This window comes from Camelus dromedarius, chromosome 16 (assembly GCF_036321535.1).
Source record: "Camelus dromedarius isolate mCamDro1 chromosome 16, mCamDro1.pat, whole genome shotgun sequence".
In the NCBI taxonomy this organism is placed as follows: domain Eukaryota; kingdom Metazoa; phylum Chordata; class Mammalia; order Artiodactyla; family Camelidae; genus Camelus; species Camelus dromedarius.
This window is the reverse complement of record NC_087451.1, coordinates 10,383,335-10,401,018: the sequence shown is the minus strand read 5'-3', so window position 1 is coordinate 10,401,018 and position 17,684 is coordinate 10,383,335. Positions and strand designations below refer to the sequence as shown.

General features: G+C 49.2%; 1 protein-coding gene across 12 annotated transcripts in view; it reads right to left on the bottom strand.

The window, feature by feature from the left end:
- MSI2 (musashi RNA binding protein 2) overlaps nt 1–17,684 on the bottom strand; it is a 379,910-nt gene that overhangs the window by 134,006 nt on the left and 228,220 nt on the right. For all 12 annotated transcript variants that reach the window (XR_010384428.1, XM_064494960.1, XM_064494953.1 and 9 more), the window contains one exon: nt 4,256–4,304. Coding sequence is in view for 11 of the 12 variants with exons in the window: in XM_064494960.1 (XP_064351030.1) it covers nt 4,256–4,304 (49 nt within the window). In the remaining variant the exon portion in view is untranslated. The remainder of the gene's footprint in view (nt 1–4,255; nt 4,305–17,684) is intronic.

Below are 17,684 nucleotides of genomic sequence, written 5' to 3'. Positions count from 1 at the left end.
GGACCCCCTTCAGGAATGGAGGGTGTGTTCTCCAGCCACTGAGAGTGCTGCTGGACGATGCCCCCCAACTCCCCGGCCCCAGCTGTTGGTCCCCTCCAGGACTTCCTCAGTACAAGCCCAAGGGTGTACTTCCCAGGTCACTGCATCCAATGACTGATCAACATACAGATATAGCTGGGCAGCTGAAGGACCACCTTCTCTTCAAGTTCCCCAGGGCCTCCCCCGCCACCCAGCCCCCGTGAGGAGCACCTCCAGTGAACCTCCCGCATGCTGAGCCCCGTCCCAGGGAACCCAACCTGTGACAACAGCTTGGCTTCTCTCAGTTAGAAAATGAAAACAAAAAGGAAATTATCTGGGACAAACTTCCAGTTCAAAAGCTAAAAGCCAGAAACATACGTCAGGTCCTGGAGCTCATCCATCCCAGTTCCTGTATTTTCCAGAGGCGGAGCCTGAGGGGTTCAGAAAGGTTAGGAAAAGTGCTCCCAGCTACACACAAAGGGGCTGCAGAAGCAGGAAGGTGGTTCCTCAAAGGAGGAAGGTAGGAAGATGCCCAACTTCCGTGTGTGTCAGATGCTGAATGACCTTCCTGCTCCCAGGATGGAGACGCGCCTCCTAGGAGGGCTCACTGTCTGCTGTCCCCGGGGTGCTTTTCCACGGTGCTGCTGAGGTCCAAGCACAGATGTCAAGTGGTAAGAAACACAGGCTGGTGCCATGCAGATGTAACTGAGGACCACGCTTGTGCCTGCTACGGGATGGGCGCGGCAGGGCGGGGCATAGGGCAGGAGGCGGCCACTGTGCAGCGAGGAGTAGAAATTCTGCCCCAACCCCTGGCTCCCAAGGGCAAGTGTGGCCTGAGTGGGTCCCATAAGTCTGGCCGACCTGACTCCCAGCAGGCCAGGCCTCAGGGTCCACGGAGATTTCCCTGCATAGCAGCGGACATGGCTCCAAGGGCACACAGGTGGTTTTCAAAACACCTGGGGTTGAGGACAAGTCACCGCCCAGGCTGCCCAATGGAGCTGGGTTAGAAGTCGACGGGAAATGCTGAGCAAGGTCCTGCCAACACACAGGGGTTAATGTCTGGGCCTCTTTAAGCAGGAAGCTGGCGGCAGTGCCAGCCGGAGAGGTGTCCTCAACTTCTGCCACCGCAGCACTTTCCTCTGATAAGATAATGGGAAACAGGAAGCCGAGGAGGTGAAGGGAAGGTTGGGGCAAGGTGGTTGCAGAAGGATGTTATTTTCTTGCGCTTATCACCCGATTCCAAACGCACATTCCGTCAGGCGAGGGGTGTGGGGCCCGCTTGCTTTACATACGTGATTTGTGTTTCTGTTGTGGTTATGTTCTTTTTTTTTTTTTTTTTTTTTTTTTTTTAAATTCCTTCCTCCTCTAATGCTCTGAATCACTAATTACCCCAGCCTCAGCACCCAGTCAAAAGAGAAACTCCTCTGAGCTCTTCGGAGGGGCTGGAGAGTGTGGAAGGGCCAAAGTCCCCCTACACAGACAGAACAGCGGGAGCAGGAGGAGGGGGCGGCAGGGTGTCAGGGCCTCCTGTTGAAACCTCTAGACACAGCGCCTCCCCAGCTCAGTTTCCTTCCCGCCTTCTCTTTCCCGCCCCACGGGCACAGGCTACATCCACTCAGGCCAGTTCCTGGAGGGGCATGGGGCGCAGTGCTCAGAAGAGCTCTCTCTACTCCTGGTTGACTGCTCCACTGTCATCTTGAAATTCTTAATACTTTTTGAATCAGAGGCCCTGCCTTTCATCTTGTTCTGACTCCACGAATTAGGTAGGTAAGGGGTCCTGCACCTACCGCAGGAATCTTAAACGCTGTCAGGGCAGAAGGATGCCGGGCATGGCCCTGTCTTGGCTGGGGTCGGGCAGGGCCGTGCCCACCCTCCTTCCCGCCATCACCACCAGAAGCCTTGACTTGGGGGAGTGAAGCGAGGACGTTCCTGAAGCCCCCCCAAGAGCTGGGCCGTGGAATGACCTCCCCCCCTCACAACAGGAACCATGTCCCTCACCCAGTCAGAGAGGAACCACCGCCATGTCCCTGTGCCCAGCACCTTTGGAGAAGGGGGAGAGAACCCCCCACAACAGGAGGCATCTGGGTTAGAAGCGGGAGAACGCTCCCTGGCACCTCCTCTGCGGTGTGTCCGGGCTCCTGACGACCCGCGTGCGAGTCCGCTTCTGTCAGTTACCAGCGGGGTGTCCTGACGCCCAGAGTCATCAGCCCTCTCAAGACCCTCAGACGGTGAGCCTGAAACTTGCCCTGCACGGCTGTGAGGGTTAAACGAGATGGTTCATCACCTCCTCCAACACAGGGCCTGACACAGAGCAGGAGGTCAAAATCCTTTATACACTGATATTCAAACCAAAATGACAATAATACTGCCTAGAAGCCGCTCAAGAACCTTCCGGGATTATGAACACCGGTGCCACGTGCAGATGGGCCTTGCCCAGCCTGAAATAAATGACGAGAACACTCTCCTTAACAAACCCGTCCCAGTGTGGAGACAACAAGGAGCAGGATTTGCAATCAGCCAGCCCAGGTGTGAGTCTCTACTCTGACCTTGGGTTGGAAGGTACCAACCCATTCTGAGCTTTGGTTATCTCATGCACAAATGGTGGTGATGAGGAGAATGGTAAGAATAGCTAACATTTATGCACAGTGGATGGTACTACACTCTCCAAACAATCCTAAAAGGAGGTACCAATATTATCCCCCTTTACAGATGAGTAAACTGAGGCATAAAGCAGCTAAGTGATTTCCCCAAAGTCACAACAACCCCCCTGGGGCTGCTGAGAAGATCAAGCCAGACGACGCATGTGCAAGCCGTGCCTGGTTAACTGTAAAGATCAACGCGGTGATCAAGGGTATCAAGAATCGCCATCACCCGCACCACCTTCCTCCGCCTCCTGGCTCTCACTCCAGAGCCTTGCGGGAGACAAAGGCGATCCTTCTACACCTGTCAGCAATTCTTTTCTCTCCTTGCCTCCCCCTACTCCTCGTCCCCCACTCCCTCCCCATCCCCTCCCAACAAATAGACCACTGATGCCCCGGTTTTCTGCCCAGTTTTCCATTTTGCCTTTTAAGGATGCTGTGGATGGAAGCAGGAGATGCCGGACTTCCAGGCACACACAGGACACCCCTCCTTCTCCCACCCCTGCAAGCAACGATTCCCATCCTGCTGTTTCCTCCCTTCCACTCAGCCTGCTTGCTCCAAACAGGAGAGACACACAGTCAGGGCTGGGTAACTGCTTCTAATCACAGGTGACAGCGAGAATGTAAACAACACAAGAAACATCTAAATGCAATCCGAGTGGCAAGGAAACACTGTTCACAGCTCCTTCTCTCAAGAACACTGCTTCCTGCCACTCCCCTTCGGAAATCCTGCTCATGAACACCCCATTAACAGGAACCCCCTGCAAACCAGGGGCTTCTGGAGAAGAGCCGCATGGAATGCTAAACCGTAACTTTTGACCCTGCTTCCTCTGGGGAGGATTTTCTAGATTCAACCGATTTTTCTGTTTAAGGCAATAATTTCACCATGTTCTTTTTTTTGGGGGGGGGGGAGTGAGGTGGGAAGAGGTCAAAGACCCCTTTGAGAATCAATTCAGAGCTAGAAAGGCTCTCCCGAGAAAAACATAAAACATTTTGTGTGTCATTTCAGGGGTTCATGGACCCCAAGATGAGACCCATTTTCTAAAACATGGACAGGACAGTAAGAGCACAGGAGAAAACACAGGAAGTGCAGGTGCCCTCCAAACTTCCAAGAGGCACAGAAGGGCACTTTCAAGTCTGTACTCACTGTACACGTCGAATAAACCTAGACGAGGCTTTTTTTTGTTTGTTTTTTGGCTCTTTAGATTGACAGTGTGCTTCTAAACCACCTCCTTCAATGCAAATTGAGAACTCAATTGAGTAATCGCTGTGAATAATTTCCACTTGGATCGCTTAGTGCTGTGGTTTAGCAAAGACTCAGAAAGCCAGGATTAGAAAAGTCTATCAGAACGCGTGTTGGGTGTGGCTGCATAATTAAATGACAGTTCATGAGCCAAAAGGAAATGGGGTTTTAACTGTCCAGTATCAGCCCCTGGTGCTACTGTGGGCCTCCATCAATCCAGATCTTTAACAGACGTCACCTCTACCTGCCTGAATTTGGAACAGTCACTGTATCTTTTGTCTGCAGGACTGGGGATGGGAAGAGACGGATGCCAGGAGAGGCGGAAGGGGGAACCTTCTCACTCTGGGGTTCTTACCTCTGTGCCTGTTGGTCGTCTTATCAAACATCAGCATTGCATCCTCCACCTGCAAAACAAGTACAAAACAGAGCCTGCTTTAGGAATTTTAACAAAATATACAAAATATTATATATTCGGGACGGGGGTGGCAGTTTCCATGACAGAAGTCATGGTTGCTCATTAAAAATTATTTGAAAATACAAATATTAGAAAGAAAAAAGAAATTACTGTTTTTCCATCTTTCCAACCTAGCACAGCCACAGTTAACATCTAGGGTACTTCCCTTCAGTTTTTGCCTTAAAAACCAACCAACCAACCATGCCTATTTCAATACAGTTGTTTTTTTTTAATGGAGGTACTGGGGATTGAACCCAGGACATCTCACATGCTCTGTCACTGAGCTGTACTCCATCGCCCTCAACATAGTTTAAATCATACTATAAGTGGAATTTCCCATTCTTTTTTTTTTAAATAACAACACAATATTGCAAACAATTCCCAGATGACTACTATCATGAATACTATCTTTTTTTCCTAATTTTTTTAATGGTGGTAAAATACACATACCACAAAAACTGCCATCTTAACCATTTGTAAGTGTTCAGCTCAGTGGTATTAAACACATTCGCAACGTCGGACTACCCTCACCACCCCTCATCTCCAGAACATCTTCCACCTTGTAAAACTGAAACTATCCCCAGGAAACAGTAACTGTCCTCTCCCTTCGTCCCCTCAGTCTATGGCAGGCACCTGCCTACCTTCTGTCTCTATGACTCTAAATACTTCATATAAGTAGAATGATAAAGCATTTGTCTTTTTGTGACTGGCTTCGTTCACTTTGCAGAACGTCCTCAAGGTTCATCCACATCCCATTCATTGGCTTCTCCATCTGTCCATCGATGGACACTTGGGCTTTAGTACTGGGAAGAGTGCTGCTGTGAACATGGGCGTACAAGTGTCTTTTGAGTCCCCACTGTCAGTCCTTTTAGGTGTAAACTCAGAAATGAAATTGCTGGATCATATGGTAATTTTAGTTTGTTGTTTTTTTTTTTTTTTTTTTTTTTTTGAGGAACTGCCATACTGTTTCCACAGTGGCTGTGCTATTTTACATTCCCACCAACAGTACACAAAGGTTCCAATTTCTCCACGTCCTGGCCAATACTTGTTATTTTCTGCTTTTCTCAAAAAACTAGTAGTCATCCTAATGGATGTGACGTACCGTGAATACTGTCCTGACAGCTGTGTAACACTTCGTGGGGGAAGGAGCTATAGCTTACTTAATTATCCTTCTGATGGATATTTAAATTGTTTCCAGTTATAAACAACGGAACTTTAACATCTTGATTGTTATGGGCTGAACTGTACCCCCCCACCCTACCCGACCCAATTCATATATTGAAGTCCTAACCCCAGTATCTCATAATGTGACTGTACTTGGATATAGGCCTTCAAAGAGGTAATTAAGTTAAAATGAGGTCATTAGGGTGGGCCCTGATTCAGTACAGCTGGTGTCCTTGTCAGAAAAGGAAATCTGGACACGGGGACAGAGGGAAGACCACGTGAAGACTCAAAAGAGAAGGTGGCCGTCTGCAAGCCAAGAAGAGAGGCCTCAGAAGAAACCACCTGCTGATACCTTGATCCTGGACTTCAGAATTGTGAGAAAGTAAATTTCTGTTGTTTAAGCCACCTGGTCTGTGGTTTTGGCAGCCCAGCAGACTAATACACTGACGCTAGGACCTTCTCAAAAACATTAAAGAGAGGAAAGTAGCAAAGGCATCCTTCTGTCTCTCTTCCTAGTCCCTTCCTCATCCTCCCATGCATCCTGCAACCCTTTTAGACAGACATTTCTAGACATTCAGGATCCACACTCAAGTCCCATGTAGATCTCAAGAAACTCACACTTATCAAACCAGATTTGGCTCTGAATTCCACTCCTTTTATTCATGCTCCAATCCTTTATTTGCTCCACAAAAGACACATCTTTAGTGCAGGTGTTGCCCTAAACCAATCAGCCATTTACCTGCAGACTGTACCTGTCTGGCCAGGTATGCAGCCTGATCTCCTCATGTATCTTGTGGACAAGATTGGCAGGAAAAATACAACCAAACCAAGTGGTTGTAGGTGGACAAAACTGTTAGCCAAAGGGCTCCGTGCTTGGAGCAATCTCAGTGTGTGCGTGTGGCTGGGAAGGACCGAGCACTGTTCACTGGAGCTCAAAGGCTCACAAATGAGCTTGGGGGCCTGAGCTAAGCCAGCTGAGAAAAGGAATCAGAGGCTATTCATTCCTCACTCCTCGCAGACGACAATCTCCAATGGAGGGGAAGACATCGGGCGAAGCAATAAAACCAGGTTTAAAATGGTGCCTCCAGACAAATCAAATCTATTTTTCTAGATGCTATCAAATATAATAGGGGGAAATGCAAAGTCAAGGTAAGAATGCAAGAGGGGGTAGGCAAGCCAGACACAAACCTCGAAGGGACTGGTCTAGCTTCAAAATCCCTTCTGGAGTCAGGGCCCCCTTGCGTTGCTAAGCAACCGAGCCTGAACAAACAGGCTCCTGGGGCCTTCCCCTTCTGGTCCCCATTTCTGAAGTCAGTTACTGGGAGGAAAATGGCCCTGCATGGTGACTGCTCCTCCAGCAGGAAGCTGCCCTCTCTCTCCCAGGGACTAGACTGAGGGGAGTAGGGGATGCCAGTTTGGAGAAGGGGTGCCTTCGCCATACCCAGCCCTGGCCAAGCAGGCTTGCTGAGTCCCCCCGGCACCGGCAGAAGCTACACACACCACAGCCGTCTGCCTCCTGTGCGCCCCTCAAGCAAAACCACCAGAAGATCAACCGGTTTGTTTGTACACAGAGCCGTCACACTTGAGCATATGGTATCGCAGACTCAGACCCTGGGCCTCGTTAAGAATTCCAGTGCCTGGGGTGCAGGTGGGTGGCGGGTGAGGCCTGCCGGGTATCGCACAGGTAAATGTGACATCTGTTTCGCACCCATTGCCATATTTTCTGAGACGTTTGCCAAGTCCTTATTTTGAGCTAAAAGTGCCTAACAGTAAGAAAAACAGCCTCCCTTCTGCGTTGGCCATGTGTTGGTACTGCAACTCAGCTCCCCTTAGGAAGTAAACATTTTGAATTAAAAAAAAATGTATTTTCAAAACTCCCCTTTCCACAGGGTGTACCGAGGTCCCTCTTTTCCTTCCTATGTTTGGACATTTTCTGCCGCTGTCTTCCTAACATTCTCTCCACCCTGGTGAGTGAGGAGGAGGAGCTGTGTGTGTTTTGGGGGCAACTATTGTTGTAAAGAAAAGAGCTCTTTCCTCCATAGTCCAGGTGTACAATGGGGCTCGCCAAGACCTCCTGACTAGACAAAGCGCCAGGGTGAAAGAAAAAAAATTCTATTAACGCTTTACAAAATAAAACATCTAAGAAGTAGCTAGAAAGGAAAGAGAAAAGGGAGAAAAAAAATCAGTATGGGTAAGTCCCGGTGCTTGGAGGGAGAGAAAACTTCTCAGCGATTGCAAAACACTTATTAATTCAGAGAAGCCATCAATGCAATGGAAATCTGGCAGAACAGCAAGAGCTGAAACGGGAAGAATTTGAATATACAAAGGCTGAATAGAATGAAAAATACGGCCTCACATACGGGGCTGTTTCTCACGGTTCTCTGTGAATCAAACAGAAGCGGCTTGTGTGAGCCTCCACCACAGGGCAATGAGGGACACAGTCAAGGTAGCTGGGATTCAGCCCTGGAGTGAGTAACTGCTAACTCTGTCTGTCTGTCTGTCTGTCTGTCTGTCACACACACACACACACACACACACACACACACACACACACACACACACACACACACACACACACACAGGTAGATCAGTTGGCTGGCAGTCATCAACTTCAGCACACGGGCTTATTCAGTGTGCTAGAAGAGCACAAAAGAGTCGGAGGGCGGGACACAGTTCTCTGACTTCGGGGAGAAAGCCCCGTTAACCCAGGAGAAATGTCACCTTCCTCCCTGTGATCAGCACTGGTATTTATTTTGTGTTGACGGTGCCCTTACCAGCCATACTGATTTCTCTGTGCCAGAGGTGGGGGCCCACAAGCCTAGGAGTCCTGGGTGTCCCTGGAGAGAGGGAGCAAGAAGAGGGGGTGTCTGAACCTGAGCAGACTGTGTCCCATGTCTTGGCACACACCAGGTCTGTCTGAGGAGATGGAACTTGTTCCAACCTTGAGATATGCCTTCTAATAACTTAAGGCAGGTGTAAAATGTGGCCCTGGCATCCTCGGTGCTGTATCTTTGTGAACGACAGCAGGAGAGCAGGACAAGTAACTTTTAAGTGAGATGGCTGGGGATGTGAGACACCAGGAGGTCCCTAACATGTAACTCTATCACGTGGCCGTGGCCTCCTCAGAGGTGTGCACCATGCACTCCCCACGTCTGAGAGTCCAGAGTGGGGAGCCACGCTGTCAGCCTCTATGGCCCAAGGGGTTGGGCAGGGCGTCTCAAACCTCCTCCCAGTCAGAATCACCTGGAGAACTTGCTAAAAACACAGATTCCCCTGGGCCTCTCTCCTACAGGATATCTGATTCAGGGTGCAGCGTCTGCATTTTTAACAAGCTCCTGAGTGATGCTGACGCAGCAGCCAGCCTGTGGACCTGACTTCCCAGGCGCTACTCTAAGGGATGAGAAATAAGAGCGTAAGTTAGAGCCACTGGACAGAACTGCCTCTTCCTTTTTACAGACACTCAGTGCTCAATATATGGACCAAATTTCCCTTCCAGAGGCAACCAAGGCACGTCAGTGTGGCAATGGGTCTCCCCTCTGTGTTCCCCGTCTCTCAGACGTCTACACGCCAAAATCCAGAAAATGACGACAGCAGAACCTATGATGGAAAAGACGACAAGAAGAGGGACTTCTTAGTGGGAACCAAGCTGTCTCTGCACCCAGTGCAGGAAAAATTTGGGTTCTCCCAGGATGACAGAAACTTTCCTTCTAACAGATCAACTCCAGCTAGTATCTCCATCATTTGGCCAACTCAGTCTGGATTAGAAAATCTAATAAATTAACTTTACTTACTTTAATGCAACGTGTAATTATTAGGCATATGCTATTTGCAAAGCATCAGCCTAAGTCCAAATAAGAGGCAGATTATATATAGGTCCACGGTGTATGGATTGCCCCACACCCTTTACCCTGTAATTTGGTAGATCCTCTCTCAAAGAGGTGGAATCCATCTCCCCATCCTGTGTATCTGGACTTGACTAGTTACAGTCAATAAAAGAGGTGGAGAGAGTGGTATGCCTGTTTGGGGCCCAGCCTTGGGAGAGTCTGTGTGCTTCGGTTTGCTCTCTCTTGCACCTCCACCGTCACCATGAGAAGGGCATGCCTAGGCCAGCCTGCTGGAGGATGAGAGACAAATGGAGGAGGGCCAAGTCCCCTCAGTTGCCCCAGCTGGGGCCAACCTACAGGGGCTGACAGCTGGTCACTTGCCCGTTGCTTGAGCTCAGCCAAGATCCGCAGAACCGTGCCCAGTGGCCTCTCAATTCGTAAAATAAACAGCTATTGTCTGCCACTGAGGTTTTGTGCTTGTTTCTTACACAGCATTCTTGTGGCAACAAGTAACTCATACATGGTCACTGCTCTCAAAAAAAAAAAAAAGCTTTTGGTCTGTAAGAAGATACACAGGCAGTCTCAAATAGTACTAGACAGTGAACGAAGGCAAGAAAAGGGGTGGAAGGAGGTAAAAGGTGGAACGTGAGCTGAGTATTCAACTATTGATTCTACATTCTGAGTGGAATACAGGTACCAGGGTGTGGAGGGGCCACTTCTAAATTTCACCCTGGCAGCGAGGTTAGAGACCAAGATCCTGGAAATGCCAAGAGAAACTGGCAACACACTCCTCACTAAATGAGCACCATGAAAATCTGCAGTAATAAGCACTCAAGTCAGTGGGTGATGCCTCTCTAATCCTAATTCATTTAATGAATGAGTGAACCCTCTTGAGAATGAGTCAAAAGATTTATTGTGAGCCAGACATTCTTGCTGGGTGACTTTAGAAGTTGCCAGAAGATGCCGACCATATCCAGAGGTTAGACTTCAGCCAGCCCAGCTCATGTACTGGCTGAAGATGAACCCTCTCAAGTCACAAAGCAAAGACGCTCCTCAGGTAGAAATTCTGCTTGTCAGGTTGGTTGGCCAAAGGATGGGGCCCTAGTGTGTGCTCCCAGACCACTGCCACTTCTGCCTGTGGTTTTGGCTCCCCATGTAGACAGCAGGTGAGTGAACCTGATTTGGGGACACAGAAAACTAGTTCCCAGGAACAAAAGGGAAAAGCATTGCTGGTAATAAATAACTCGGCAAGAGCTGGGATGCAGCTGAGCATGGCAGGCAGTGCTACACCAAGCATGGGCAGGATCCAGGTTCTAATCCCAGCCCCACCAGGAGCTCCCTGAGGACAAATCACCTCCTTTATCAGTCCTTAGTGTCCCATCTGTGAAAGGAGAGAACTGTATGAGATGGTCACCTGTGATCCACTTTTAGAGACTTTGCCTAGAATGCTGAAATGGACTGCAGAGCCTGCTGGGACAACATCCAGGAGCATCAGATTCACCACTTGTCCTCTGCAAATTCTCGGTGCTGCGAGGATGTTTCAGAGCTCTGCTGTGGCTGGCCAACGCACTCTGAGAAACTTCCTACCCATCTTGGGATGCAAATACACACACGCCCACACACCATACGTATCAAGAACAAAGCAGGAAACGGCACTCCAAATGATCCTTAAATTATCTGGTCAGACACAAGGAGGGAGAGGAAAAGGAAAAGAAGAAACGCAGCTCTTCAAACTCCCCCAGAACAAATGCCCTTCAATTTTGCTTCTTGCTCCCACTCAAACGCTTCAAGCGTTAGTTTAAATAAACGCCCATAAACGCAATACCGTGCTACTACGGCGCGCGAGGTTTAACAGGCCTGCTTATGCTCTATAAACTCAAGACACTAAAGCCACAAGAGTGGAGTGAGTCACGCAGACGAGGCAGGACTGCCCAGGACAAAGGAGCCTGGAATCCGTGCTGGAGACGGAGGCTGCCTTATCCCGGGATCGTTTCTGAACATAGGATGGCACCGCTTTCCGCTGCTCCTCCAACCAGCCTGCACAAACCCAACTCCGCTCCTGCCCCAGAGCTCAAGAAGGGCATCTAGTTTATGGAAAGGAGACTTCTCGGTAGGCTCCATTCCCACAACAAGTGAGGAGGGTTGACCTTTTATCATTGCCCAAGAGGAAGACTGGAGGAGGAAAGGGAGCAGGTGGGAAAATCCCATTAGTTCACACTGAAATCTGCTACCAGTGCTTTTCAACCTTGACTGCTCACCAGAATCACCCAAAGAACTTAAAAAGAGTCCCTGCTGCCAAGGCCACACCCCGACCAGTTAAATCAGCATTCCAGAGCCGGGAGCCCAGTACAGGAGTGTTTAAAGCTCCCCCAGTGATTCCAGGGTGCAGTCATTAGAGCCACTGTTCCAAATGGCTAAACACAGCTGAGCTGAACTTTAATCACAGCATATATGTGTAGAGAGGGGTCCCATAAAAAGGGCTTTACCTGGATCTTTGGCAGCCTAAAGACTGGCCTTTGTCCCCTGCCCAAGTCCAGATCCAGCAGGCCCTTTGCCACAAGTGGCTCCTCCGGGGCTCTCCTCACTGTTTTGGTCCTGCCGCCGCTAGGCGCTTTTTCCTTCATTCTAAAACTCAAAAAATTCTAGTTTGCATCCACCTGAAAGCTTGTCTATTTTAACTCATACCTATGTCTTAACTGAGTAACAAGACAAAAAGTCTGCTTAGTTCCTCCCAAACTTCTTCTTGACAGTAAAACAGACATAATGTAAGATGTGCCGTTTTAACCCTTTTTTGATAAACAATTCAGTGGCATTAAGTACATTTCCTAAACTCTTCACAGAAGGCTCCCAAGTCTTACAATGGGCAGAATGTTCTATTCCCATTGACAAAGACTCTTCTTTACCGGCCCTATTTTTTTCTTTTTTCTTTTTTAATTCTTGCAGGGTCTTCCCTTTTCCCTTTAACTTAAACAAAAACAAACCAACCCCAGTATTCATCAGATAGTAGTTATGAATTTATAAACCATTTCCCATGGGAATTAAAGGGTGTGGGGTCTCCAAATGACTCTATGCTGGAGATTCAGATATTTCACTTACATAAAGGGAGGCCAAACCTCCTGCTCAGAGATTCTGATTCCGCAAGTAAATATCAGACTCTCGGCTACGAACTGTTTCCCCCGAAATAATGACTACTGTAATAGCTACCATTTACTGGAGCTTAAAAGGCAATTTACAAAGCTCATTTAATTATCACAATAGCTCTGAGGTAGATATTATCACACCCATTATATAGGTAAGGAAATTGTGGCTCATTGTGATTAAGTGACTTGCCTAGGATCACACACACGCAGTAAATGGTGGAGCCGGGATTTAAAACCAGATGCATCCCTACGTCTATCTACCAGTCGCCCTTAACTGTTCTGTTTTTTGAATCCCTGGGGCTTAGTGTAGTGCCATTCATTGTCTCCTAAGCGAACCTACAAACACTGCCTTAAAACTCTACCAAAGAGTTAAGAGAGGTGATGAGGTAACCAAGGAGATAGCTGTACACGGCTTCTGGCAGGCTCAGGGGAGAAGGGGATGCTTAGAGAGAGACAAAGGGAAACAAGGAGGATGGAGGGGTCTCCTCCTTTTAGATGGGCAAGTTCTAGAAGCCCAGAGCTCACTTGTCTGCTCCGTGGTCACAGAGCAAGCCAGTGGCAGGGCTGGAACTGGCGGAGGGGTCTCAGAACTGAGTCCAGGGCTCAGACCACCAGTTCCTGATGTGAGACCCGCTTCCCAGAGTCTTAGGAAGCCTTCAGAAGGTGGTGGGTGGTGAGTGCCTAACGCATAGGACACTCTCATCATAACAGATCTGTTGCAAGTCACTGCCCCACCCCAGAAATCTCATGTGTGTGCGCATGCGCACGCGCGCATGCGCGCGCACACACTGCCCACACTGTTAAGTGGGGAGCCACGCCCAATGCTGTGAGTCTTCTCACTGCAGACGGGTCACATCAAGGGACAGCCACTAAGGAAACCAGCAGTCCCAGGAGACTCCATCTCAACACAGAGCAAAGGAAGCAAGAATCTGCCTGTACAACCTCGGCTTGAGGTGGGGGTTCCGGTCTGGCTGTGCCGGCAAAGCCCGGGCCCAGCACCAACCACCTGGAGGGCACGACAGGAGGCTCTCTCTGGGGACATCCCAGCCAGGGTTAGACAGGAGGCTGCGAAGGGGCCAGGCACGAGCTGCTGAAGGAGAAGCAGTTGGTTCCGGCAGGCTTGACAGCTGTCACACGGAAATGGCATCTGGCCTAACGGCCTCTCGTGTGAGGCGCCTTCGCATGGCGGCTGCTGTGCTCTGGAAATCCATGGCCCGTCTGCAGCCCTGGTTGTGAGTGTATGCGTGCACGCAGGCATGCAAGTGTGCGCTGCAGGCGCGGGAGGGACAGGCAGACCGCCTAATGCGCCTCTTCCCCCTTTCCAGCCTCTCCCCATCAGGCCTCACCTACCGTGAAAAAGGCCCAAACCTGCCAGCTCCGGAGGAGACAGGCAAATCATTAGCGGAGCACTGATGTGCCGTAACACTCTCTTGCATTCCCATTAAACAAATACTAAACTGCTAATTGCCAAAATAGATCTCCACGAGTCTGACCGAAGCGGGGAAGGGTTTATAATTACCAAGTGTGATAATGCACAGCCTGTAAATAACCACCTCATCTGTCCTAATATGGGCTGATATTGATGGGCATGAAATAAACATCAGGACCGAATGGAAAAATCATCCACATCTCCTGTGGCCAATGCAATCTCGAATGGTGACAAGCGTAGCTGCAGCCACACGCTTGGGGAGCGGAGAGGGGGGAACGGAGTTTTGCAGGCTTGGAGAATCTAGGTTCCAATCCTGATTTCAGTCCCTTGGGCAACTTGCATCTTTTTTCAGCCTGGAAGGTAGGGAGGGTAAATGGCATGGCCTGATGATGGGATGGAGGGCTTTTTTGCATCTCCGGGCCCTGGGGCATGGAACTTGCGGTGCGTGACCCTCTGGGAGAGGACTTCAGGCACCTTCCATCCCTCTCCCTTTAACAGACTGGCTGGCGAGGATAGAGAATGAGAGAGAGGGAGAGTTTGGCCAAGGTGACACATTTATTCACTAACTAGTATTTATCAAGGCTCTCCCATCTGGCTGACACAGAGTTGTTTGCAGAGCACAGAAGAAGAGAATCTGGGTTTAAAATGACCCCTGGGCTTCCTGACACCCCCACACCATGGTGCCTGCCTACCACTCCACCACTGGGATGGGAGGTAGACTGGTCTATTGGATTCCAAAGCCCCCTCCTCTCCTTGACTGCACCTGGAGAGGGGGAGGTGACCTGCCAGAGGTCATAAGAGCGGTCCCCCTTTGCTCTCCACCAGCCTGTGATTCTGAGGGATTCAGGGGGACCTGCAGTGAATGTTTCAAGTCGAGGAGGAATGGAGGTTTGTTTGTCTCAGAATCAGACCCAGAGGTCACCTCTCCCCTTCCCACCCAGTGCAGGACTCCCTTCTCCAAGGCTCCTCTGAACCCTTTCTGGAGCTTCAAAAACTCAGAGCATCTCTGCTCCACCCCTCCATTGAGCTGTTCAGGCCTGAATTCAGGAGCAGTAGCACTCAGATGCCCAAAATAGCAGCTTCCTCTGACCTGAAGCCCACTTTTGGCACAGGACAGAATTCTGCAAACTGCATCAGGCACCTGATTCAGGGCACCAAGTACCACTCACCCCAGAGCTTCTTAATGGGGCTTAATGGCATCTCGGGAAGCTCCCACTCTTCCCCTTTGGGCCACATGAAAGCCAATCTCTCCTGCACTCTTGTCCCTAAAGTAGCCCGCCCCCAGGTCCCTGAGAAGACTCCTGGGTGGCTGAATTCAAGCCCTGACCCCAGGACCTTACCAAACAGCAGCAAAAGAAAGGAAGGTCTGTACTGCAGACCATTTTTTAAGGAATCCTTACTTTTACTTTTAAATTCCCAAAGCATTTTTCAAACAATGGCTAACAGAATGCAGCCGAGAGCCAAGTTCACATGCAGCAACAAGGGCTAAAGGACTTGCTCACTCAGCAAAGACACTTCTTCCTCAGATAGGATCATAAATATCTGAGCCGGGAAAGGCCAGAAAGACATGCGTCCAGCCCAGTTGTTTTGCAAAGGAGCAAACAAACTGGCTGTCGGCGATGCCAGGCAAACTGAGCAGCGGGGTCAGAGGAGCCGGGTGGGCTTCGGGAGTCCTGGGTTCCGTTCTGCTCCACCACATCCACCTCCGCACCATCTTGCGTGGGGCTTCTGGTGGCTCAGTCTCCTCGTGTGGAAAAGGGGTGAAGATCACTGGCAGCCTTCACCCCAGCCTGGAGAAGCAGAAACTAGTGACGTAACACACAGGAGAGCACTCAGTGGGTGGCCAGTGACTGTCCGATGCTATCGCCAGTGCGCAGCACACGCAGGCGCTCAGCGAGCAACTGTCAGACGAGGGCTTGATAATGGAGGAACAGACTTTGCGCTCACGACCACCAACTCCAATTTAGTGAACTTAGTGTGGATGAGCGAGGTTCACTCTCCTAAGGGTCCCTGGCTTTCTGTGCTGTGCTGTCATGACTCATATTCATGCAAATAAACCCTATTTCAGAGAGCAAGGAGAATGGCAGAGCCAACCATGGCACATCCCACATACTCCTCCCAATAAAAAGAAATAAACCAGTGGCACCCGACTTGGACGGATCTCGAGGGAATTGTGCTGACTGAAAAAAGTCAATCTCAAAGGCTTATTCCATGCTGTATGATTCCATTTCTGTAACATTCTCGAAATGACAAAATTACAGTGGTGGAGGACAGATTAGTCATCGCCAGGGGTTGGGGTGGGGGAAGGGAGGAACTATTATAGGAGGAATTTCTCTGTGATGATGGGACGCTTCTGTATCCCGATTGTGATCACGGTCACTCAAATCTACACATGTGATAAAATTTCAAAGAACAGCACACACACACACACACACACACACACAGCCACGCACGCGCGCGCACACCCACGAGTGCCTGTTAAAACTGATGATGTCGTAGCACCAATTTCTTGGTTTTGACAACGTGCTAAGGTTATGGGCGATACTATCATCGTGGGAAGCTGGGTGAAGGGTACACAAGAGCTCTTTGTACTATTCTTACAACTTTCTGTGAGTCCCACACTATTAAAAACTAAACATTTAAAATAATAATTTTTTAAAAGCCACAAGGGGGCTCATTATATCAAGAAACTCAGTGGCAGATCAGTGCATAATGCAAATAATTATGCCCTAACGTCTCTTGATTTGGATAGCATGGGCACAAACAAGGTACGCCTGTAGTAGAAGGATCTAGCCCCTACCTGCGTCTCCTATTCGGCGCTGGCATCTACTACTGGGAAATAGTGTTGTGTCACATGAGTATCCATGTTGGTGGTCCCCACTGCCCCCATCTCATCATCTTCCCTGGATCTCAAGAAACTTCATATACGGCCCTGGAAATTTACAGCACCTCCTAGAGTAACTAATGCAAAAATAACTGCATGGTGCTTGTTGTTTGAGTTTCAGAAGTATTTTTTTTGCAGGATAAAGAAAAAAAATTCAGATAGAAAAGAGCCTCAAATCTAGTGGTTTCCATTGTTTCTTTTTTAAGCTATCAAGGCCCTGTCTTTCATTCAGTTTTCAAAACACGGATCTTAAATCTTTTGCCATATTTCATACACCAAATTGTACTTATTACTACTTCAGACATGCGGAAATGTATTTACCGACACTTGTCATAATTGTAACTGGGGCTATTGGCAGCTTGGGATGACCAGGGATAGAGTGAGCTGGGGGTACTCTGTCGAAAGCAAGCACGCCTGACATTTTAGTTGGTCCCCATGCTGTCTGGGGTGGGGTAACCGTGATGCCTGACAGATTTTGGATGTAATGACATCAACCTGAGCCGCATGCTCCTTCTGTCGGCCCTGAGGTTTGGACACACCTCTGGCCTGTTTGGAGATCCGGCCTGATCTGTGAGTTAAGATCTGAGCATGGGGAGAGGGTAGAGCTCAGTGGTAGAGCATATGCATAGCATGCACAAGGTCCTGGGTTCAATCCCCAGTACCTCCATTAAATAAACAGACAAAGAAACAAACCTAATTACCTCCCCTTCGCCCCCCCAAAAAAAATCTGACCATGACTCAGATCTTTGCAAATGAGTATTGACAGAATAACCAACCTCCTACTTAATCCCCAAAGCACACAACTCCCTAAGGGAGAAAACAGAAGAGAGAGGGAAAAACCTTCATCTATCCTTAAAAAAAAAAAAAAAGGTACCAACTTAAGCTGCTT